This window comes from Mustela lutreola, chromosome 7 (assembly GCF_030435805.1).
Source record: "Mustela lutreola isolate mMusLut2 chromosome 7, mMusLut2.pri, whole genome shotgun sequence".
NCBI classification, from domain to species: domain Eukaryota; kingdom Metazoa; phylum Chordata; class Mammalia; order Carnivora; family Mustelidae; genus Mustela; species Mustela lutreola.
Window position 1 is genome coordinate 139,919,444 of NC_081296.1, and position 25,567 is coordinate 139,945,010.

At 46.7% G+C, this 25,567-nt stretch overlaps 2 protein-coding genes across 8 annotated transcripts in view; one reads left to right on the top strand and one right to left on the bottom strand.

Annotated features, from left to right (window-relative positions):
• The window catches only part of DCAF4 (DDB1 and CUL4 associated factor 4), a 29,541-nt gene extending 9,326 nt beyond the window's left edge, over positions 1 to 20,215 (bottom strand). Inside the window, exons 1-10 of one of the 7 annotated variants that reach the window (XM_059182909.1) lie at positions 20,070 to 20,196; positions 19,518 to 19,749; positions 9,224 to 9,338; positions 8,384 to 8,575; positions 8,026 to 8,122; positions 5,804 to 5,907; positions 5,220 to 5,377; positions 4,424 to 4,506; positions 3,262 to 3,364; positions 833 to 976 (exon numbers count right to left, since the gene is read on the bottom strand). In XM_059182909.1, coding sequence (XP_059038892.1) covers positions 833 to 976; positions 3,262 to 3,364; positions 4,424 to 4,506; positions 5,220 to 5,377; positions 5,804 to 5,907; positions 8,026 to 8,114 — 681 coding nt within the window. In that variant the 5' untranslated portion in view covers positions 8,115 to 8,122; positions 8,384 to 8,575; positions 9,224 to 9,338; positions 19,518 to 19,749; positions 20,070 to 20,196. The other 6 variants (XM_059182912.1, XM_059182908.1, XM_059182910.1 and 3 more) reach the window with 6 other exon arrangements.
• DPF3 (double PHD fingers 3) overlaps positions 19,448 to 25,567 on the top strand; it is a 298,094-nt gene continuing 291,974 nt past the window's right edge. The window contains exon 1 of the mRNA XM_059182919.1: positions 19,448 to 19,563. The gene's annotated coding sequence lies outside the window, so the exon portion shown is untranslated. The remainder of the gene's footprint in view (positions 19,564 to 25,567) is intronic.

Here is a 25,567-nt window from a genome sequence, read left to right on the forward strand (position 1 = left end):
TCTTCAGGTCTCACTTCTTTTAAGGGGGCTGGAACAGTCACCAGGACAGGCAAGTCCCCTGCTCCACCATGTAGGGCCTTGAGGGCAACAGGGAGGAAGTTACCCTCAGACTTTGGTCCTTGGTCATCAGCATGGACCTCACAGTGAGACCTGTGGCATACCCTGTGGTCTGGGGACGGAGTCCCTGCAATAGGAGGGAACCAACCTAACCGAGAGGCGAACTGCATCTTCCCTTCCCCCAGAGACCAGGTTCGACCTGTGTCCATGCTGTGGCTCAGGTCCCAAATGGACAGAATGTCACCGCTTCTTACACATTCACTCATCGCCCCAGTGGAATTTAAAGGTTGCTCCCTCAATGGCAAGCTGTGCTGTATTGTATTTATGTAATCTCTTTTTATTTCCATAACCTCTGTGTAGGCCACAGACTGGCTGAGTGACGGATGCACCCAAGACTGTCCACTCAGGCCCCCTCCGCCCGCAGCCCAGGAACTCCGTGCTGGGCAAGGGCTCCTTCGGGCTACTGCGATCCTCCCAGAGGGAAGGTCTGCACCACCAGTTAAAGAAACCTTTCCAAGCCTAAAGAATTTTCACACCTTCTCCCAAGTACTGACAGTTACTTCTCTTCCAAGAAAAGAAACTCCTGAGGCCCCTTTCTTCCCCTATGGGTTCTCAAGATCTCGGACTCCCTTTTCCCTTGGGAAAATAGGTACTCAAGCCCCACCTTCTTCATAAAGTTCTCTCCTCTCCTCTGAATTGGGCCAACTAAAGCAGGGCCCTTTGATCCAAAGTGCAAAGGGAGCTGCAAGGCTAATTGATGGGAAAGGCCACGTACCTTCCGGTTGGTGAAGTACAGGTTTTCGTGCATATGCACCTTGAGCGAGGGGGTCTTCAGACCTCGCAGGCTGATGATGCCATACTTGGAGCCTCCGACTTTGACATCATTCACTGTGAAGAGCCGGTCACTGTTGGTATCCGCCTGGAGGGAAAAGAGACTACAGGTCACCTCCCTGGCTGAGCCCAGGCGAGCTGCCCAAGGCGATCTATCTGCCCCTCTTTCTAGGATCCCATGCTCTGTGCATTTTCACCTGGTGAGCGCTCCCACCCACGAGGGGGTATGGAGCATGGGGGTAACCCACCTTGTCCCTACTCAGCCCAGCCGTGCCCGGGCAAGGCGGACAGCGATGCGGTCTCACAGTCAGGAACACGGATAAGGGCAGTGAGGGGGCGGAGTCAGGGAGTCTGAGGTCCGTACAGCGGCTCCTCTCAGAACTGCGTTTCGAAGAGTCCCAGTGTCCACCCAGGTAAGCTGTTTAGATGGGCCACATGGTGACATGCAGCCATCGCAAAGGCCACACACAATGTGGAAAATGCTAGTTATACCCCTGTGAAGGGGGTGAAAGGAGAATACAAAATTGGATTCCTATTACACAGGCACTTTTCTCCCCACTGAGTAAAAGAAAAAACAACAACAACAAAAAAGGAAGCAAGCCTACTGCACTGAAAAAAAATTACAATAAAAAACACTACATTGGGATTTAAGTTTTTTTCTCATATAAAAAATGTGGCTGGATGGGGCACCTGGGTGGCTTAGTAGTTAAAGCCTCTGCCTTTGGCTCAGGTCATGATCTCAGGGTCCTGGGATCGAGCCCCATGTTGGGCTCTCTGCTCAGCAGGGAGCCTGCTCCCCCTCCACCTCTGCCTACTTGTGATCTTTGTCAAATAAATAAAAAAAAAATCTTAAAAAAAAAAAATGTGGTTGGGGCGTCTGGTGGCTCAGTTGTTAAGCATCTGCCTTCACCTCAGGTAATGATCCCAGAGTCCTGGGTTCGAGCCCGGCATCAGGATCCCTGCTCAGCAGGAAGCCTGCTTCTCCCTCTCCCACTCCCACTGCTTGTGCTCCCTCCCTCACTGTGTCCTCTCTCTGTCAAATAAACAAATACAATTTTAAAAAATGTGGTTAATAATTACTTCAAAACAAAAACATTCTATAATTATGTGTTTTATATATATATTTAAATATAATATACACACATAACATGGGTTTGGATGCTGGTGAAAATGTATTCACTTTGCAAGTTTACTCAGAAACCACATTTCCTGAAGAATCATTACAGTGACTAGAATCAGAATGGAAGAACTGATCTCTGGGTGGCAAAGCACCCTTCCCAAAATTCTAGTCCACACAGCTAGCCAACCACCTCTAACTCCGGATGACTGGGGAGATCTCCACGTCCGTGGGAGTCATTGTGAGACGGAGCATGAGGACTGGGGACGGGGGCCATACTAAGCAGCACGTGCATACACACCCAGTTTTACCGAAGAGACCCAGGGAAGCGGCTCCCGAGTATGTACCGCAAGCAAGTACTCTACTGATTCAGGTCAAATCGTACCCCTAGATCCTTGGGGGAGTAAAGCCACAGGAGAGAATGGGAGTCCTAGAATACCCCGGATGTATTCTCCTGTTGATGTCTTCTGGGGCAAGACCTCAAGGGTCAGCTCCATGATTTCAGATTCCAGTCCTGTCCAGCAGGCTGAGGCTCTCCATTTTTCCATCCTTCTTTCATTCTCCTGAGTCTTCCCCCGGCCTCCAGGAAGGACAGGGCTTGCTAGGAAGCCATGATCTCCTGTAGCCTCAAGCTTCTAGTCTAACTCCAGGGATCCCGGGGTCTTCTGCTGACATTTTTCTGAACGCTGGGTTCAAGCAGTTGGCTCTGGCTTTATTTAGCTTTGGCTAGATTAGCCCCAGTCTAACCTAATGCAGAGAAGACTCTGCTCCGTGTAAATGATGTGATAAAGGTGTGTTGGACGCACAGGCCCAGCGGTGCCACCCGGGTAGGAGTCAACGAGCAAGGGAGCGGCGCACGGCTGCTACCGAAGGATGCTGGAGCTTCAGGGTGGCGGGATGACGCCCCAGTACAGGAAGAATTAGAAGCCCCTGGCCCACTGCATACCTTTCTGTCTGTACCCAACACACCCAAGGGAAAACTACTCTGTGATAGTTTTAGATGTGTGCTGGGCCCCGGCTGTCAGACTGAATAACAGAGCTGGAGTCAGGGCGAGCCTGGTCAGCACGGCCGGTCCTGCCGGCTCAGCACCTGCCAGCGGGCACACGTCAGAACAGTGACGCCAATGGGACGCCCCCTGCTCTCGTGGCACTGGCCGTCTCACAACTAGGCCTCATGAAAGCCAAGGTTAGGCCACTCAGGGTCAGGGGATAAAAGCTATACCCCTGGCACCCACAGGGAGCTCCCTCCCACTCACCAGTATGAGGTTAAATCGGTCGCTTGCCAAAGCGGAGGGATCCGAGCTCTGAATCTGGACCTTTTTCCTCTGCATGCAGCTCACTCGCAGCTCATGAGCTAAACTGCAGAGGGAAAGAGGGGCGGGGAGGGCACGGCCACTGGACCCAGACACCCGTGAAGCCGACTCAGAGGCTCCGCCCTGGCGCCCATCCTGGAGACCTCCCCGCACCCCGCCCCCGTCAGCCTCTCCTCCCAAGTAAGTGTCAGCCGCGGAGCTGAGCAGGATCCCAAATCATCTCAGTCACAGAACTCGGAGGAAAACTAAGGCCAAGAAATGGGTGGCTCCTCTACAGGGTCAAAGAAAGAACTAGACTAGGGCGCCCAGCTCCCTCTCCACATCAAGGCCGTACCCCACTTGAGAACAAAGCAGGTTTTAAGGTGAAGAGAGATCTAACTAGACCTTAACTCTTTTCCTTCTCAGGAAGGAGATACGGGAGAGGTCTGCCCCATCTACCCTGGTGGGGCTGGCCTTCCCTGAAGGGGGCCCTGCTCCAACAGAAGTGCTGTGCCCCCCTCCGATGTTCTGTTACTGGCCCGTGCACAGGAGGCCGCAGAACGCAGGGCCGAGGAGCTCAGGCACCGGATCAGACGGATCCCGTCCTTTCTAGCCTTACCTTGAGCCAGTCGTTCCGCTCTGAGCCTCAGTCTCTTCTGAAAATGGGCAAGTACCAACCCAGCTCACAGAGTTTTAGTCAGAATATCAAACATCACAAGTATATGAGGTTTAGTACGCATACATCCCTTTCATTGCTGTATTTTAGATGACAACTCATGGGAAGGGGAGGAGGCAGAAATCTCATGGGAATGAAGTTCTAGGAGCTTCACTGCACTGAAAAGGATTTCAAGTAACACAGAAGAAACGTCTTGAGAAATTTCTGCTGAGTTTCTCTGCCTAGATCCCTTCTCTCTCCTTGGCCTCCTGCAGGAGCTTCTCCCCTTGTTCTATAGGAAAATGATTTTCTCAGGGCTGGTTTTGGCAGAAGGCAGGCTGTGCTCCTCCCCACCTCCACTTTGCCCCCAACTGTGAGGACTCCTCAGAGTGGTTCTATCCCCATTGGCTTCTTGGACCATGGATATAAGAAACAGGAAGAGGTAAAAAGCTTAATGAGGCTTTGTCTTACCGGCAGTAACTGGTGACATTGAGAAAACCCAGCTTGCTTTTCTGTAGCAATGATGATGCATTAAAACCCATCCTGGCTATTTTCTAAAAAACAAAACAGAACAAAACAAAACAAAACCAGATTCAATGAAGTTTTAGGTTATAGGATAATGGAGAATGCTTTTAGTTTCATAGGATCTAATAAAGAAGCTGGTGTACTAAGTTGGCAGAAATTATATGTATAGAGATCTGACAGACTCCTCTCCTGGGCAAGAGGAAAAGTCCGTCACAAGAAAGCACACGTTGAGCTGGAAAGCTGGCCTGGTGTCCACATCTAAGCTCTCCATCAATTTACCTGCGGAGCCAGGTGAGGACACAAGGCCCCCCCGCTAGGGAGCACAAGAATGGTCCTGCTCGCTCAGGTCTTCACCAAGCTTTCCGTTCGACCTGGTGACCCCGGGGCTCCCATAAACCACAGGAAGTTCTTGGCATCTAATCCCCAGAAGGGATGCAGGAAATCCTCATATCCAAACCACACACCTGGGTTTTCTATTAAAGATACACAGTTACTGGAACTGTGTCATGCCACTTCCCGATTCCTCTGGGGAAGGATAGGATGGGAGGCTCACGGATGGAACTTTGCAGGTAAGAAAAGGAGTAGCGGGAGATTTCCTGCCTGTTCTCACTCTCTTCATCGGATTCCTATGGGGGGAGCTTAATGCCACAAAGAGCCCCATGCTGTGTTATAGGGGCGTCTCACTGGCACCTCCCGTCAGCAGTGGAGGGGACAGGGCGGCCAGCAGGAGTGCGGAGCCCACCTTTTTCTGCTTGTCTTCTTCCTCCAGCAGCTGCAGCCTTTTGCTTTCCATCTCCTTTTGCCGGATGCCCTCCTTTGTGAGGGGGTTGCAGTTGTTATGGCCAGGGAGCAAGCGGAAATAGCGTTTCTTTTCAGGGTCAAAGTAATACCCTGGCAGATCTTAAGTCAAAAGAGAGGAAATCCACTTCAACTTAGAACACGACATGGACCCACCTACAAAAGAACCCAGAGGCCTGTCCACACCACCCCTCACAGATGTCCATCTGTTCTGAGGGGCAGCAGGTAGGCTAATGCAGCCAGTCACCCTCCTGTGCCCATGCAGGGAGCCATCGGCCTCAGCTCCCTTTCTGCCCCGTTCCTAACGCAGCCAGGATGTTTAGTTAGCGTTTCAATGTGCTCCAGAATTTCCCCCGAGCCAGGAAAGGGCTGGTGACACCCATGGAGTGTCCCCACACGCAAGCAAAGACACACAGGGCTAAGAAGGGCAGCCCAAGCAGACGTGACCAGATGATGGGGCAGGACAAGATTTCATCTTTCCCCACAGGCAGGTCCACAGCAGGTCCACTGTCCAACAGACGGCCTCACCTGGCACGGAAGAACTCCCTGCTGCGCCAGATGAGGTCGATGGGGCCTCGTCATCGCCGACGTGGCCAGAATCCTGTGAGCTTTGCTGTGCCACTAAGCTGCCCCTGTCAACACACAGTCATAGTAACTCGCAGTGAAGGGCTTGAGTCTGTCATTCTCTGACTGGGGGGTCCTGCAGGGGTCAGTTCGGGCTGTTCCATGGCCCTCACTCCAGCCCTCTGACCCTTCTGATTACCTGGAGAGCCCTCACCTCTCCCTTCTCCTTAAAGGAGTTTACCTACTACAAATACACTAAAGTTAGGACAAGCAAAGTTTTGGTTCCTCACCCTTAAGAGGATGTGTGTCACGTTAAAGTCCCTTTCTCCTCACTTGAGCATTTTCTGAAGTCTTTCAGAAATTTCCAGATGAAAAGAGGAATAATCTTTGCCAATAAGAATATTATCAGCTGGGCTCATTTGTCAATTCAACAGCAGCTAAAAGGCCAGGTGCAGTTTATTCTTTACTGGATTTAGTAGTACAAAGGGTTCAAATTTTACTTGGCCATATCACCTTATAGATGGAGAAACTGGGGTTCAGGGCACGGAGGTGATTTGCTCAGGTAATACTCGGATACAGCCATGTTTAAGCACTTGATTTGCAAAGCTACAAGCAGTTTCTGTGGCAATTACAGGTTGAAGGATATAATGACAGAGAAAAACATCTAATTTTAGAATCCTGACAAAATCTGTTTAAAAATCAAGAACTTCCTCCCCATCCCCCAAAGGAGTACAAATTGAGTATCGAGGCTGAAGGACTGAAAGAACTTTCTCTTTTGTCTGTAAATACTAACTATGCAGTTTCAGAGAAAATTATTTGTTCTCCCTTTTTTTTAATGGCTCGGAGCTTTCTGAGGCAGCTCATGTGTGACCAGGCAGCAAGAGGAGGAAGGACTAAGCTTCCTCACGACAAATGTCTACATTTCTAGTCCAAGGACGACTCCTCCATTCTTTCCACACAGAGTCTGGAAGGCGGCTGCCCAGCGTGTTTCCACATGACTCTGCCAAGGCTGAGTTGAGACTCTCTTCTTGCCCAGGTCACATTTTGCTACACATTGTACTCTTGTGGGAAGGCCCCAAAAATATCCATGGTTCTCTTTACAAAACATACAAACACTGGGCACTGTCCTGATTGTTCTACAATATGGGTCAATATTGTGACTCTGGCTTAGAGTAATAGATTTATCCTGCACCTAATGAGGCCCACCATGTACGAAGGGGCTACTCAGAGCCAAGCAGCCCATCAGAGGTTTTCCATTCAGTATTGCAAACCTCGTGTTACATCTCTTTTGTACAAAAGTGACTCAAAGTGACTAAGTAATTTGCCCAAATTCACACAGGAGAAGGCAGAATGTGAAATCTGGACCTCCCGATTCCTTGGCCCTGATTCTTTCCATGACATTTGGATGGTTTTTGTTACTGTTCAGGTTCATCTGTTCTAGAGAAGCATCTTGGTCTTTGTCACCATCTGACCCTGTTGCTAGAAATCTGTCGATTTTCGGAGCAGGTCTGAAGTGTGGAAAAGTTTTAAAATTGGCATGCAGGCCTCTTCTGGTGCAGAGACTTCTGCACTAAGGAAATACAATCTAGTCCCAGCACAGGACAACCCGCCCACACCAGGCGAGGACACCTCTCCATAGTTCAGGGCCAGCAGGACTTCTGGCCATAGTAACAGTAAATTGAGAATGGAAAATGTTTGCACTGGGGACTTCAACTCAGCATAGACTAGGTTTTACTTTCTAAGCTGGTACTAGGTACGTGACGTTCACTGTACTATTCTGTATATCTTTTTGTGTTTATTAAGCTCAATATTATATATATTTAACCTTTCTAAGGATTAGGCTGAATTAATGAAATTAGGTCTCCAGAAAGGTATTTTCATTGGCTGGGAAAAAAGGAAGAGAGAGAGAAAGTATTTCTACTCTGCAAAGTAGAAAAACAGCTCTCCAGTCCTATCTGATACTGTCTGCTTCTAAGCCTCTAGCTAACGCTCTGGCCAGAGGTCGTTGCTCTGAGAAGAAGGAAAAGTGAGGCCCTATCTCCTCACTCCTCCAAGAGCGACAGGCAGGTTGACTTGCAACAGAGCCCCCCCCACCCTCAGACCCTGCATTGCGGTGACAACCCTGGTGACTCCCAAGCATCTGAGGCCACCACAGAGCTCAAGTGGCCCCAAGCAGCAGCACTTGCCTCTCATCAGAACCCTGTTGTCTGAACCAAGGGTTCTGCTGATGACTCCTTCTCCTACGTCTTCTATTCTGCCAGCTGTTTTTATGCATTTCTACTCCTGAAAGAGAAAAACAAGCAAGTCCACATACAAACATGTCAAGTCTGCATACAAACGTGTGGGCATGCACACGCGCGTGCACATGATTTCCTGTTTGCTTCTCGACAGCTCCTTCATGCTGGGAGCTAGGCAAGGCAATGGCCCAACCTGGCTTCTCACCAGAGCTGCCACACCAAGCCTCGCCTGTAAGGGCTGCCTCCAGGCACAGACAGCGATGAAGAACCAAGCTTCGGGAGCCACTTCTCCAGCTGCGGTTCTTACCTCACAGCTGACACCTGGCCTGCCAATCTGCCGACCTCTGGTTCTTTTGGTCACTGTGTGAGGTGATGACAGGGTCTTGCAATTACTTTAGGTGGCGGTTGAGGCTGGCACGAGCACGCAGGTTATTCTTCTTTCTTTTCTTTACCAGATGACACCAGAGCATATAATTTTTCTTTCAATCCACACACATCCCTATTCACAGAGAACAGTTGACAGTGAACACTTTCTCCTACACAATTCCAGCACTGAGCAAGGAAACTGTGAACACGGTTAAACAAGGGCCAGTGTGTAGGACTTCTCGACATGCTTTATAAAGGTTTTAGCTTCCTGTATGCAAGCTGTCAAAGGGACGGATGTGAACATGCATATATATATATATATTTTTTTTTTTTTGAAGAAGGAATGAGGTAAAAACACTTCTTACTGATATTGCCATAAATTTCAGGAGGCTTTTTCAAGTCTTAACTAGTGGAGCCTGAATCTGTCACTTAACTGCCAAGTTTCAACATTGGGGATCACATGAAGAGTTCTGTGGTACCTGGCCCAGCTGCTGTGAGCTCCATGCCTTCCCAACACCTGATTCTCCCCTCCCCCCCAACTCACAGGAGAGAGTTGAGGCCATTTTACTGAATGTGCTTCTATTTATTTTTTACTGAATATACTTTAAAACCACATTCAAATCCCGTAACAAAATCAGAAAAAAAAAAGTCTTTAAGGCTGAATGAAACCAAAGAACAGATTAGAAAACTATTTGCTTTTATTTCCCAGCTTCTCCATCTGAGTGTGGAATGCCTGCTCTCAGCAGAGCACGACAGGTCCGGACTGCTGGTCGGTGCTTACCCAAACATTCTGCGAATTCTGTAACGGAGTCCTCAGTGTGCTTGCTTCGGTCAGTCGGCCTCCCCCATGGGGCCGCTCCACAGCCCGGACTGCTGGCCCCTGATGCTCTCCAGTCCTGCGCCAGAAGGAGCAAGCGCTGCTGAAGCAGAGCGTGTAGCCGCGCTCAGGGGGGAGCCATGATAAAGGTCTTATTTTCATCCTCTGAGGTCTTAAACTACTTTAATTATTCCTAGTCTGAGTCACTCCCGACAGCTCAGGCTGTTATCTCTGCCCTAACAACCCTTCCACTTTCTTCCAGTTCTCCTTCCTTGCTAGCCTAGCTCCCGACCTCACAGAGAACAGAGAGGCTGCCAGGTACAAACACTCCCAGCTTCTCTCCCCTCCCTTCCACAAACATCTGCCTTTAATATTTCCAAGGGGGGCTGCCCTCTTGTCTTGGAGAAACACGTGTCCTTGCCTTTTCCTGGCAAACCCAGCCCACCTCTCATTCCTTCTCAGACCCTGCAGACACTTGTTCAAGTGCGAACACTTGTTCAGACAATCGTTTAACCAATTTCCCCAGCCTTATTATTTGTATGTGTTCCAACTCTGACCCAAAAGGAGGCTATCCTGCGCACGTGGTCTGTGTGCACACATCCCACAGCTGGTCTCCCAGTCACTCCTCAACCCACTGCATCACGCCTCCTTCCTTGCCTATCTGCTAAAAGCCTTGTGACATATTTAACCAATGATCCCCCTGCCTGCCAAAGTCAGTGGTCTCTCTTTAGCCCTTATTCCTAAATCACGTGATAGCACCAAGCTTCATTCTTCCTTTGGCTTCTGGAATATTTTTCTCTTGGTTTTCCTCTTACTTGTCAAACTCATCCTTTTCTGGCTTCTCTTGGGTCACCTGCCCTTTGTCTGTTTTCTACTGTTCTATCCTAGATCCTCTTCTTTTCATACTTATTCCGTCTCATCTGCCAACACAAGTTTATCTCCAACCCCTAGAATCTCTCCTGGGTATCGACTTCCACTGCCACCTCTTACTTCCACAGTGACAAGAGACTTAGCACGTTCAGAGCCCATTTCTCCCTAGTTCCCTGTCTGCTCTTTTACCTATCCATAATTCCCTCCTCTATAAACACCACTGCCGCCCTCACCCCTGTCCAATCGTATAGTAGCTTTATTCATTTTCCTAAGCAACCCATGTTCATAGCTCTTGGACACCACATGCATGGGTCTCCCTAAGGATCAATTACCTTAACCTTTATTTTAAAGAATAAAACTGTATTTATTAACTAGTTAAGTTACAAGCTAAGAGGCACTATGCAGAGGAAGGGAAATAGGCCCAGTGTTAAGAAAACTGATAAGAAGAAGAAGACATACTGACCTAAAGATTACCATTAGCAACTCTATCAAAAGATAAAAATTCCTCTAGATTGCACATTCTGTACATACGACTGCATTTTGCTTTAACTATGAAATAATGCAGGACTACAGTGAAGAACACATGTAACGGGAAGTCAAAGGCTTCAGGAGAGGAGGCAGGAGCATGGCACGTCTGCACCATTATCCTCCAGAGAGGCGCGCAAAATCAAGGACATAATAAACAATGAAATAAGTGGTGAGCACTGATTGTGGAACATTTCTTTTTTTTTTTTTCAAAGATTTTATTTATTTATTTGTCATAGAGAGAGAAGCGAGAGCAAGCACAGGCAGACAGAGTGGCAGGCAGAGGCAGAGGGAGAAGGAGAAGCAGGCTCCCTGCCAAGCAAGGAGCCTGATGTAGGACTCGATCCCAGGACGCCGGGATCATGACCTGAGCCGAAGGCAGCCGCTTAACCAACTGAGCCACCCAGGCGTCCCAATTGTGGAACATTTCTAAACCACTAACTCACACAAGCACTGGGTCAGGTACTGTAGCACAAGGAGAGGCTGACAACATTAACTGATTTAATGAGCATGATCAAGCCAAAGTCATTTAAAAAAGTCATGATAAAGAGAAGTTGGCTGAACACAGAAAGGGTTACAGTGGGATGAAATGATATCTTTTCATACTTTCAAGAAGCCTATTTCAGGGGTGCGGAGAGTATCTTCCTCGAACGCAGCATAGTTCACTCTCAGTATCCACTGTATGCATTATGCTTGCCCTTATCACTCTGTACTAAACTGTGTACTCCCACCTCATATTAGATGTAATGTGAATTTTCTAAGCTAAGATCTTGCCTTGTTCTTTCTGTTCCTAGCACCCGTGACCTAGTTGGTTCTCAGTCAATGTTCCCTGAACTAAACAAAAAACAAACCAAAACAACCCTGCAGCTGCTTTAAAATCCCAGGCAGGGGCACCTGGGTGGCTCAGTTGTTAAGCGTCTACCTTTGGCTCAGGTCATGATCCCGGGGTCCTGGGTTCAATCCCTGCATCAGGCTCCCTGCTCCGAGGGAAGCCTGCTTCTCCCTCTCCCACTCCCCTGCTTGTGTTCCCTCTCTCTGTCAAATAAATAAATAAAACCTTTAATAAAATAAAATAAAATAAAATCCCAAATAACCCCTTTCTGCTCTAGGCATTTTCATTTGCTATTCAACACAGATTTACAGAGGGCCCACTGGGCCCTAGGGAGCAGGCAGAGATAAATTGTTGTCCCCATTCTCAAGACACTTGCTGATCACCAGGAACACAGACGTGAATGAACCAATTCCTGCAGTGGCTCGTGAGTGAAGACCCAGGTCTCTCCAGGTGTAGCAAAAGAGGAGAGTCATTCTTTGAGTGGAGGGGCTGGAGGAGAGACAGAGTTTGAACAGCAGCTGAAAGAGTGAGGGGCCTGGCAAGCAGTTCTGTGTGGCCAGAGCCTTAAGTACAAGGCGTTGGGGGATGAAGCTGGAAAGGCCAGCCCATGAGGGCTCTGACAGGATCAGACATGCATGTTGGAAAGGGCACTTTACAGGCAGCAGAGAAATTAAGCTAGAAGTTAAGGATCTCCGAAGTTAAGGAGATGAGCCTGCCCACTGTGGAAGTGAGGATCTTGAATTTAGAAAGAGTCAGGAGGTGAATTTCATGGGAGAGGTGGAGACAACAGAAGTGAAGAACCAGTACATGACTGACTGGTAGGGTCCTGACCTGAAAGACCAAGATTAAGGACGAAGAGCAATTGGGGGAGAGAAGAGAATCAGTCTCGTTTTGAACAAACCAATCTCAAGATGCCTGTAGAACACCAAGGCAGGCAACTGTAAACAAGCTCTGGGAATCCGGAGAGGAAACAGGATATAGATTTGAAAGTCATACACACACACACACACACACACACACACACGAAAGTCATCAACACATGGTGACAAAGACTCAGACAAATGTAGATCCAAAGCCAAATATATAATGAGGCTTTGAATCCAGAATTGGAGGTGATTTTCCTGGATAGTAATAGGAAATCCAGTATATGTCAGTTTTTAGATGAGTGTTTCTTATTTTTTTAAAGTTTTTTTTTTTAAATAAAAGATTTTATTTATTTATTTGACAGACAGAGATCACAAGTAGGCAGAGAGGCAGGCAGACAGAGGGGGGGGGGAGGAAGCAGGCTCCCTGCTGAGCAGAGAGCCCAACACGGGGCTCCATCCCAGGACCCTGGGATCATGGCTAGATCAGTGTTTCTTAATGGGGACAGTTTGGCAATGTCTGGAGACATTTTTGTTTGTCATAACATGGCGGGGGGGTGAAGCTGGTGGTGGCTGCTATTGCCATTGAGTAAGAAGCCACTGATGTTAACCATCGTACAATACACAGGATAGTCCTGTAAAACAAATTAATCCAGCCCCAAATAGTGGTGAGGTGGATAAACTCTATTCTTTTAATTTTTATTTATTTTTTAACTTTTAAAAAAGATTATTTATTTATTTGACATACTCAGAGCATAAGCAGGGGGAGTAGCAGGCAGAGGAGAGGGAGAAGCAGGCGCCCCAAAGAGCGGGGGGAGCTTAATCCCAGGAACCCGAAATCATGACCTGAGCTGAAGGCAGTTGCTTAACCCATGGAACTACCCAGGCGCCTGAGAAACTCTATTCTTAATAGAAGTGCTAACAATTTGCTGGATGATATGCTGAATCCCAGCTCCTTTGGAGCTGCTCTGCCAGGCAGGTATTAAGGGAGGTATTAAGTAAGATGTGCTGTGAAAGGCTGAGCTTGGCTTTGCCTTTCAGAGAACCTTTTAAGTACTTGAAGGACAAAGAAAAATAAGAGACCATTATTCTGAAAAGACAATGTTAATCTCAAACAAATAAACATGATTTAACTTTTTGGAAAATGAATGGGTAGGGCTCCTGGGTGGCTCAGTGGGTTAAGCCGCTGCCTTCGGCTCAGGTCATGATCTCAGGGTCCTGGGATCGAGTCCCGCATCGGGCTCTCTGCTCAGCAGGGAGCCTGCTTCCTCCTATCTCTCTCTGCCTGCCTCTCTGCCTACTTGTAATCTCTGTCAAATAAATAAATAAAATCTTAAAAAAAAATGAATGGGTAATACTACTTATCAAGTAACTTAAAAATGTACAAGCCTTCTTTTGGGAATTGATGTTAAAAAAAATAATCCAAAAGATTATAAAAATCACTACAACTTTCCAATCACTTTACGAGGCTAGTATCACCCTGTTACCAAAAGCAAAGACATCACAAGAAAACTATTTTTCAATATACCTATGACACAAACACACAAAGTGCTAGCAAACCAAATCCAGAAGCATATAAAAGGATTATACATGAGGAGCAGGCAGGATTTATCCCAGGAATATAAGGCTGATTCAACATAGGAAGATCAATGTAATACGGCACATGAACAGAATAAATGTAGGTGAAAACCCCATGTGATTATCTCAATAGATACAGAAAAAGCACTGGGTAAAATCCAATGGCCTCTCATGATTAAAAATTAGGAATAGAAGGTAACTTTCTCAACTTGATAAAGGGCATCTACAAGAAACCCAAAGCTAACATCATACTTAATGGTGAAAAAGTATAAGTATGTCCCTCCCTCGCCTCCCCTGCACAAGGCCAGGAACAAGCCAAGGATATCTATTCTCACCATTTCTGTTCAACATTGTACAAGCCAGAGGTGATTAGTCAAGAAAAAGAAATAAGAGACAAACAGAAAAAGAAAAAGTAAAACTATTTCTTTTTTTTTAAAACTACTTCTGTTTGTAGATGGCATGATCTTATATACGGAAAATCCTAAAGAATCCACAGTAAAACTATTAGAGTGATATGTGCGTTAAACAAGGTTGCAGGATATAATCTGAAAATGAAATTAAAGAAAAAAATTCTATTTACAGTAACATCAAAAATAATAAATTGCTCAGGAATACATATAATAAGGTAAGTGGGTAACTTATAGATTGAAACTATAAAAGAAATTATAAAACATATGAAAGAAATTAAAGAGGACCTAAATAAAAGAAAAACATGTTAGAAGACTTAAGATGGCCTCTAAATTGATCTACAGATTTAATGCAATCCTTACCAAAATTCTAATTCTCCTCCCCCATTCCAATTCTAACTGCTATTTTTGGAGAAATGGGCAAGGTGATCCTAAAATTCATATGGAAATGGCAAGGAGCCCAGGGGCCCAGAATAGTTTAAAAAAAAAAAAAAAAGTACTGGGAAAGAGCAAAGTTGGAGGACTCACACTTCCCAATTTCAAAACGTATTACAAAGCTACAGTAATCAAGACAACATGGTAGTGGCACAAGGACAGAAATACAGCGCACTGGAGTCGAGCTGAGAGCCCTGAAATAAACCAACAGTATCACTGGCCAACTGTTTTAAAAAATTTTACTTTAAGTGGGCTCTATACTAAATATGGGCTTGAACTCGAATCCCTGAGATTAAGAGTTACATGCTCTACTGACTAAGCCAGCCAGGTGCCCCCCAACTGATTTTTAAAAAAGGTGCCAAAACTGTTCAGTGGGGGAAAGAAGAATATTTTCAACTGCCGGAACAACTGGCTATCCACCTGCAAAAGAACGAATTTGGATCCCTACTTTACATCATACATAAAAATGAACTCTAATGGATCTAGTATCTAAAACTATAATCTTAAAAAAAAGATTTATTGCAGAGAGAAAGATCAAGAGTGAGCACAAGCAGGAGGGATAGAGGGAGAGGAAGAGAGTATCTTAGAGACTCCACACTGAGTGCAGAGCTCCACATGGGGCTCGATCCCACAACCCTGAGATCACAACCCGAGCTGAAACCAAGAGCTGGACGCTTAACTGACTGTGCCACCCAGGAGCCCCTAAAACTATAAAACTCTTAGAAGAAAATAAAGATATAAATCATGATCACAGATTAAGTAATGGTTCCTTAGATAGGACACCTGAAGCACAAGAAAAAAATAAATTGGACTTCATCAAAATTAAAAACTTGTGTGCATCAAAGGGCTCTAATAAAAAGGAAAAACAAAAAAAGAAAGACAACTCACAAAATCAAAGAAAATTATTTATATATGTTTTAAAGATTTATTTGAGAGAGAGACAGCATGTGTACAAGTGGGGGGAGAGGTGATGGAGAAAAAGAATCTCCAGAAGACTCATTACTGAGTGCAGAGCCCAAAAGGGTTTGATCTTATGATACCAAGATTATGACCTGAGCCGAAATTAAGAGTCAGGCTCTTAACTGACTGAGCCACCCTGGCACCCCAAGAAAATTATTTTTAAACCATGTATTTGATAAGGATTAAGTATCCAGACTACAGAAAATATTTTAACCCAGTAATAATAATAAAACTTAAAGACATTTTTCAAAGGCCTACAAGTAGCCACTTAGAATGTACAAAGATGCTCAATGTCATTAGTCACTGAGCAGCTGCAAATCAAAACCACAATAAGATACTTCATACCTACTAGGGTGGCTACAATAAAAAAAAAAAGGCAGGTAACAACAATATTAGAAAGGATGTGGGGAAACTTCAACTTCTTGCTGGTGAAGGGAAAATGCTAAAGCCACTTTGGAAAACAGGATTATACAAAAAGATCACATATCACAAGAGGTTAAAATGACTGAGTATGTAATATTTTTTAAAGCCTTCATTTTAGGTCAGCACAAACTTCATATTTTCCCCCTATTTTTAGTAGCATTTCATTTTGAGGTTTAACATAGCAAGCCAGTATAAAGTTTTACAGTTCAGTCCAGCAGATCCCTTGACCCACAGTTTCACTTTCCCTGGGTTCAGTTATCCTCCTCCAGGTGTATCCTCAGGAGATCAGTAACAGTCTAACGCTGTGTCACTTCTACAGGTCGTCTCATCACACAGGCATTTTATCATCTCACATTGTTGCAAAAAGGGTGAGTACAGTACAATGATTTTGAGACAGACACATTCACATAACTTTTATCACAGTATATTGTTGTAATTGCCCTATTTTATTACCAGTTACTGTTGTTCATCTCTTACTGTGCCTAACTGATAAATAAAATTTTATCACAGGTATGTCTGTATAGGAAAAAACCCAGAAAATACACGTTTCGGTACTATCCGTGATTTCAGGCATCCAGTGGGGGGGTTCTGGAATGTGTCCCCCTGAAAAAGGGGTACCACTGTAATCCTGGATTCTGAGTCATTTTTAAAGTCATTTTAAGATGAAAAAGGAAAAAAGTATAAGAAAATTAATTTTCTTTGTAACATCTCAGTCATCTGCTCGCTGACTCTTTTTTAGTGGACAGGTGGCTGGCTACCTGTCCTGTTGCAGATACACACTTAGCTGACAGTGATCTCTGGAAAGGAAAACTCTGAATTTGAATTTGTCCTTGTCAGTGAGCCCTCTTGCTTAACTACAGACCCCAACAGTTAAAACCAGAAATAGGAGGACTGCCTAACTCAAGCTCTAACTGAAACCTATTGTTCTTATTTCTTATCATACTTTTTTGAGGCACTGATGAAGAGGCTTTGCAATGACCAGAACATTGTAACTGCCAGGCCAGAAAAACCCCAAAAGCAACAGAATGCCTAGAAAGACCACATCCCACACATCCCCTTCCTGCCCATGATCATGTGATGCGCACATATCACCCGCCCCCCAGCCTGTGATCGCACACTGTCTGTTCTTTGGCACGCACCCCTCTGAACCTCTCCCTATGAAACTCCAGGTGTCCAACTTGCGGGCTGAGAGATCAGTTAAGGCTTGAGTCTGCCACCTGAAATAAATTTCTCTCTTTTCCAAAGCCTGGGTCTTTTGAGACTGGCTTCTCTTGGGACAAGTTTATCCAAGTTTGTTCAGCAACAGTGTTGGCAAACCTAACCAGGAGTTGTGTTTTGCTTCGTCCAGCTCCCTTGGTATTCCTGAGGATGGAACACTTGGCCTTACGGTGCACGAAAGCTTTCCTGTCAGTTTCCGGAGTTACTGGCTGAGATCGATCATTGGGTATCATTTTTACATTATCTAAATGAGGTGGATAATCTGGTGGATACCTAGAGCTTGTGAAAAACCTATAAATCGTCCTCATCAATCTTTGGTGCATTTTGGTAGGCAAGTGTATACCTCTAATGCTGTGCTGTGAAACAGAATTTCAATAGTGATAAAACTGAAATACAGTATTGGTATCTTTTACTTTTTGCATTTCAGAACCGTCAACAGCTTTCTCCAGATAAAAGCTGTTTGGACAGCATCCACTGTAGCTGCCTGTAATTGGGTTCTGTCAGTGAAATAACATGCCCATCAGATGGGTTTGCAGACTTGCCTTTCCTAATTCAGTTTAGCTTCTCCATTCCTTGCTGTTATGGTGGCTGTGAAGTCATTCCGTTTCATTTTTACCTTGGTTGCAAGAGCTTTCAAAGGTTCACTTCCTTTGGCTCTAAGTCTGAACCTCCGCTTATGCATAATCCTGAAGTTTGGCAAATTCCTGTGTTTTTCAGGCCCTGCTTCAAATCTACAGTCTCTGTGAAGGCCCAGTTGTGGGATGTCACCTGGAAGTCGGCATGGCCTTGAAGTTGGGTAGTTGTCCCCATGGGAACAGCCATAATTTGGCACAGTTCTCCCAAAGGCTTGTGGTTAGAACATCCCACAGTTTTTTGAATAACTGGCCCTCCCTCTCCCCCAAGACGCCTCCCCTGGTATCCTAGGTCAGGGGGCTGTGGGGCAGCCTCCACCTGGGCCTCTGCTCAGCAGGTGCGCTGGGAGCCTACAGGCCCTGGGCTCTCCTCCCTTCAGCCCAGGGCTGAAATTCCAGGTGGGAGGAGGCTCCGTCTCTCCCACCCAACACCTCAGGTTGGGAGGCCCTGTCAGCTGGGCCTCAACATCTGGCTTGAGCCCAACAAAGCTCCTGAGTGGCCTGGACCATAAGGTTTCTTTTTGGGGTAATGAAATGTTTTGGAATAAGATCGTGGTGACTGTCACATAGCCTTGTGAATATATTACAAACTCTACCAAACTGTACCCTTTAAAATGGTGGATATTACGGTATGTGAATTATATCTCAAAAACAAAAAAAGATCTATAACGGCAGAACTATAATATTTAAAAGTGAGAACATGGGGCGCCTGGGTGGCCCAATGGGTTAAAGCCTCTGCCTTCAGCTCAGGTCATGGTCTCAGGGGTCCTGGAATCTAGCTGAGCCCCACACCAGACTCTCTGCTCCACGGGGAGCCTGCTCCCCACCCCCCACTTGTGATCTTGCTCTCTGTCAAATAAATAAACAAAATCTTAAAAAAAAAAAAAAAAGTGAGAACATCCTAAAAAGCCAACAGGGTAATTCCGATTACAGAGACCAGTGGATTGTATTATGGAAAATGCCAACGCTGAATGATCTGTAAAGCCAAATACAAAATGCCTCTACACGGAGCTTCCCATACCCACCTTGAGTTGGTTTTTCTATTTTAACAAATGAGGAAACTGAGGCTTCCAGGACTAAGTATCCTACCCAGCAGGCCACACAGAGTGGTGGAAAAGGAATTTCACCCCTGCTGGTCAGGCCCCATGGGGGGTGGGGGGTTGGTTACCCACAGACCACCACCTCCACTGTAATATCCATTGTTATTTAAAACCAGACTTTGGGGTTTGGGAATTTTCATTTGTTTCCTCCAGGAAGTTATCACAGTTTTCTTTCCTCCTTGCTGTTCCAGCCACAAGGCAAGGCCAGCAGACTACCCCATGCCCACTGCGGGAGGGTGGGGGTGGTATCAGGGTTTCCGAGGTCAGCGGGGGGCGGGGCGCGACGAGGCTTCCAGGACTCTCAGCGCGCGAGGACGGAAAGGGGTTTTCTCGCTAAGGCACACCTCGGTGTGGAGGTCAACCCGAACGCCTGGGTTCAACCCGGGGCTCTGCCACGGCCCAGTTCAGCAGTTACCTGGGCAAGCGAAACCTCACCCGGCCTCCTCCGGCGTCTGACAGAGGTACTCCTCCCACCTCCCTCACGGGGCTGCTGGCGGGGGGGAACCGAGTTAAGGCTCGTAAAGCAGTGAGCACGGCGCAGGGCACTCAGCACGCGCCCAGGGTGCGTTAGCAGTTCCGGGAAACGGCCACCAAGGGTCCGCCGTCCAGCCAGAGGCAGGTGTCGGGTGCCACCTTCTGCAACAGGGCTTAAAAAAAAACACACTCTTTCGGGTCCGACACAGAGCGGCGACACTCGGGGTCCCCCCACGTTCCACCGTTTACGGCCGCACAACCGACCCGACAGGACGAGCCCGGCTGCCCACGCCCACGCAGCCGGCGCGCCCGCAGCTCGCCGGCCCAGCCCCCCACCCACGCCGCGGTCAGGCCGGCGTTCCACGTGCTCCGCCGCTCCCCGCCCCTTTTTCGGGCCTTCCCCCCACGGCCCATCCCACGCCGAGCTCTGAGCGGGGAGCGGCAGCAGTCCCCGGACCGATGCCAACGGCCACCGCCGTCACCAGACACTTACTTAGGAGAGGGTCCTCTCCGGCTCCCCTCAGGGCGGGGACCCGCAGGAGTACGAGCTGAGAGTGGAAGGACCCGGAAAGAGCACGGTGTAACATCTGCCAGTTAGTTGCGTCCGTTTTTTGTGTAGTCGCCGCGGATAGGACCAGGCGTCCGCCCGTTCCTTCTCATTGGATGTGGCGTCTGACTGTCTACGCCAATAGGATGGATCTTAGGAGGAGGGCGGAGATTGAAGCGCGGCTCCGCCCAGGCCAGGCGAGGAGGCCGCGAGTCGGCTAGGGAGTCTGGGGCGGGGCCGAGCACGTTTGGGGTGGGGCTAAGAGCGTTGGGGGCGGGGCCCGGCGCATTGGAGGCGGGGTCGGGCTGGATCGGAGGCAGAGTTCCGATCCCGGAAGCTCGAGGACGTGTGCGGGCTCTTTTGAAGAAGTGGGCACCTCACCCAGCAACGGGTCCCTTTTCAGTCGGCAGCCAACTGATCCACCCCGGTGTCGTCCTCTCGCCGCCCTGGGCTACTATCCTTTTAAACCTGAGACTTAGGAGGAGGAAAGATTGTACTGTGGGAAGGACAAAGGAGTCTCTGAGATAAGAGAGAGAAAACAGGTGGTGACGTCTTGGGCGGTGACCTCAGGTGGCCGGTCTGCTGACCGTAGGTCTGTATAGCTCCAAGGTGCAGAGGAGCGTGGCCTGAAGGGCTGTCACGGAGGGTCTTCTAGGTTTAGTTCTGTTTTCCTGCCTTGCAGTGTGACCTAGGCCGAGTCTCTTCTCTCTTTTGTGCTTTCATTTCTTCTGTTGAACAATGAAGTTTAATCTGATGTTCTCTCCAGTGCGAAGATTGTTTGTACGACTGATATTTCCAGAATGTTCTCTTTGTGCTGTGGCTGTTCCAGATTTCAGCAGACAGCTATCAGAACTTCGAGAAGCCTGTGATGGGCACTTGGCCAGAAGTGACAGTTTGCGAGAAGATCTGGGTTCAAATAGACCAGGCTTGGCCGGGGTGGGGGTGGGGTGGAGGGGAGAGGGAAGAAAGAAAGAAAAGAAAATTAAACAAATATGCCAAGCTTGGTTGTTGCCACTAGCAGACCTGGCACACCATGTGCCTTTTGACCCGGGTCCTTGTGAGTGACTGGACCAGTTAGAAAGTAGGTCATATAGTTTATCAGTTGTATCTCAGTGGGAAAGCATTTCAATCAATAATAAGGTAGAATTTCCGCTCTCAAAGAGTTTACACACAAATGCAGGGTGTGCAGCACGGAGAGGTGGTAAGGGGAATGAGAAGTGAGTAGAATCAGAATAAAGGACAACTTTGTGAAGCTTGATGGCCCAGAAGAGAAGGCAGAGACAGGCATTCTAAGCTGAACAAACACTGGAAGCCTGGTGGAGGAATAGTGAGGCGTTCATTTTGGCTGCATGGGAGGGGAGTGTTGGAAGCAAAACTGGCAGGGTAGGTTGGGTCAGATGTCAGGGAAAGGAGCAGGCAGAGGGGACCTGGAAAGTTCGAGAGTTGGGGAATGCAGGACTAGAGCTCTTGAAGAGAGATCACCCAGGCGGCACAGTAGGAGAGACTGGAGAGGACAGACTGTGGAAATCTGCAATTTTTTCTTTCTTCCCTCTCCCCTCCACCCCACCCCCACCCCGGCCAAGCCTGGTCTATTTGAACCCAGATCTTCTCGAAAACTGTCACTTCTGGCCAAGTGCCTATCACAGGCTCCTCCTCAGGAGCTTATTGAAGCCACAGCCCCTGTGAAAGGTAGTGAGGGCTGAAGCGGAGTGGTGGTCGCTGGGATGAAAGAGAGGGCAGATGGGGGACACGCTTGAGAGGATGGAGGATCTGCAAGGTTTGGTGAAGCCTGTGGGAGGAGTGAAGGAGATTGCCAAGCTGGAGAGCTTGGGCCGCTGGAGGAAGTCAGGAAGGATGGCCGCCAGCCAGGCAGAGGGCTCAGAGGCAGGTTTAGTGGTCTGCAGTAGGCACACCAGAGAAAAAAGATGAAAGAACATTTGCAAATCAAGGCACAAAGGCAGCTTGGTCTCAGGCGAGAGTCATTTGCTGTCTGTGAGCCTGTTTCCTCACAGATAAGATGAGGATGATGAGATGTACTGAAGAGGGTTATTGTGAGGAGTTGATGTGGCGGCTCTAGAGCCCCTCACTGCTGGGTCTGCGTGCCTGTGGATTGAGCACCTGCCGTTATGGGGAAGACTGGCTATCTGGACAGTGTAGTTACCAACAAAAGTAAAAATAGGGTGATGCCTGGGTGGCTCAGTTGGTTAAGCAGCTGCCTTCAGCTCAGGTCATGATCCTAGGGTCCTGGGATCAAGTCCCACATTGGGCTCCCTGCTCAGAGGGGAGCCTACTTCTCCCTCTGCCTGTCACCCCCTCCCCCACTTGTGCTCTTTTTCCTTTCCCTCTGACAAATAAATAAATGAAATCTTAAAAAAAAAAAAAAAAAGAAAAACTAGGTGGTTCAGTTGGTGGAAGTTCTCTTGATTTCAGCTCAGGTCATGATCTCAAGGTTGTGAGATCAAGTCCCCCCTGGGCTCCACACTTAGCGTGGAGTCTGCTTCAGATTCTCTCTCTTCCTTTCCCTCTGCTCCTCTCCTCACTCATGCTCTCTCTTTAACATAAATAATTCTTTAACAAAAAAGTAATTTCCTTTAAAAAAAAAATCTTCAGAATTTGAAGCCAAGGCAAATAAAAGTTTTTCTCTGAAATGGCATCTAAAATGAATAACATTAAATTTGGCTACATTAAAAAGAAAAAGATATATGGTTCTTACCATGTGCCACATATTTTCTAACCTCTTTCCATATGTTCATTCTTTCAATTACAACAACTGTGTGAAGTAGGTGCTACTCCTATCACTACTTCACGGGTCAGTTGAGTCATAGGTTAAGTAACTTGCGCAGGGTCACACAGCTGGTGATTGGCAGAGCCAGGATTTAAACTCAGGCAGTCTGGTTCCAGAGTTTGTACTCTCAAGGCAAGAACAATTGAAAGTTAAAAGACACTCAGTTTGGTATAAAATACCTTTAACTCCTATCACAGAAAAGTAATTTTCTTAATATATAAAGTACTGCAAGTAAACACAGTAGAAAAATGAAGTGTCTCAGGGCACCTGGGTGGCTCAGTGGGTTAAGCCTCTGCCTTTGGCTCAGGTCATGATCTCAGGGTCCTGGGATCGAGCCCCTGCATCGGGCTCTCTGCTCAGCAGGGAGCCTGCTTTCCACCCCACCCCCACCCCGTCCCGCCTGCCTCTCTGCCCACTTGTGATCTGTCTGTCAAATACATAAATAAAAATCTTAAAAAAAAAAAAGAAGTGTCTCTACCAACTAGACAGAAAAAGAAATAAACATGAAAGGATCCTCACTGTCCCTCAATATAAGGAAAATGTAGTTTAAAACTCCTCTGAGGAGTTGCCTGAGTTGCTCAGTCTTGATTCTGGCTCAGATCAGGGTCTCAGCCTAGAGAGCGAGCCCTACACTGGGCTTCATGCTCAGTGCAGAGTCTGTTTGTCCCTCTCCCTCTGCTTCTCCCCTGTTCTGTTCCTCCGCTGTTATTTATTTAATAATAAGTAATAAACAATAATAAAATACGTAAGAAATAAATATATAATATGTATAACATATATACGTTATACATAAAATAATAAACAAGATTTTATTTATTGGTGGGGAGAGCACAAGATGGGGGAGGGTCAGAGGGAGAAGCAGACTCCCCACAGAGCAGGGAACCCAATGTGGGACTCAATCCTGGGATTCCAGGATCATGACCTGAGCAGAAAGTTGCATTACTGACTGAGCCACCCAGGTGCCCCCTCTCTCAAATAAATAAACAAATAAATAATAAATAGATAAAATTTAAAAAACAAAACAAAACAACTCCTCTGATGTATGCTTTTTCTTTTTTTTAAGATTTATTTATTTATTTATTTGACAGAGAGAGAGAGAGAGAGAGATCACAAGTAGGCAGAGAGGCAGGCAGAGAGAGATGGGGAAGCAGGCTCCCTGCAGAGCAGAGAGCCCGATGAGGGGCTTGATCCCAGGACCCTGAGGTCATGACCTGAGCCAAAGGCAGAGGTTTAACCCATTGAGCCACTCAGGTGACCCTGATGTATGCTTTTTCATAACCAGATCGGCAGACTCCAGAAATTTGTTAATGCTCAGTGAGGCTCTCATACAACCTCTACGGGAGACAGTTTGGCGGCAGAATGGTATTACCAAATAAAAAATGCCTATACTTTTGACCCAGCAATTGCACTGCTATGAATTAATCAAAGAAATATGTTTGCAAAATGACTTGGGTAAATAGAACATTGTGTAATAGTGAAGGTTTTGAAGCCATCTTAATGTCCATTAGTAGGAGACTATTAAAAAAAATGATGGTACCTTCATTCAGTGGAATACTGTGCACTAAAAAAGAAGGAAAAAGAGGGAGAACGAGGAGGCTCTTTGTATACTGATACAAAGTTAGATTCTTGCTGAAAAAAGGTGAAGAACAGTATGGAAAGTATTACATAGGGTGAAAAGTGTGTGTGTATGTATGTGTGTGTGTATGCATGTACATGTCCCTGGAATTACACAGGAAACTGATAATATCAGTTACTTCTAGGGAGAGGATCTGGATGACTAGGAGGCAGGGATGATTTTATGTCTTATTGTGCCTTTTGAATTTTGGCCATGTGAATATATTGCTTATAAAATAGAAAGTTTAAGAGTTAATTAAAGCAAATGAACACCATGTACAGCAAGCAACAACCGAAGTTACTCATTTTAAGAGGTGACATATAAATGTGTTGCTAAAGGAACTAGAATGCCTGTCAAATCCCATCATGGAGACACTAATGCAAAATATAATCGATACAAAAGAGAAACAGAAATTAACATGTCTATTAAGTGATAACAGTCTGCTCCAAACCCAGAAAAAGTATCCTTTTAATCAGAATTTATCAGTGTTTATTCAGTAGTGTCTAGTGTCTTGGTCACTGGAACTCTGCATCCAGAATAATTCTTCAATCCTTTTTCATATCATACAAGACTCTCTGACCCTCTTTGTATGATTACATGTTCACCAAACTCTACTACCCAGGAAACATGAATCTAGAAAGAAGGGAGCTTTGGGTGATGGGCAAGAATATTCTAGATACTAGGAATTTATATATTCTAGTAATAAATAATTAGTATTCTATGTACTTAGATGGACTGAAGCAGTTTCTTCCTTCCTCCCTCCCTCTCTCCCTCTCTCTTTTTTCCTTTCAAGTAGGCTCCATGCCTAGCATGGACTCCAGTCCAACACGGGTCTTGAAGTGACAACCCTGAGATCAAGACCTCAGCTGAGGTCAAGAGTCTGACACTTAACCAACTGAGCCACCCAAGTGCCCCTGGACTGGAGCACTTTCTAAGGATCTAGTCCAAGTAAATGATAACATTAAATGTTGGAACCCCCAAACTCAAGGACAAGACTTGGGGTACTTCTGAACCTTAGCTAGGGAGCAGCTCGACCAATTCAAC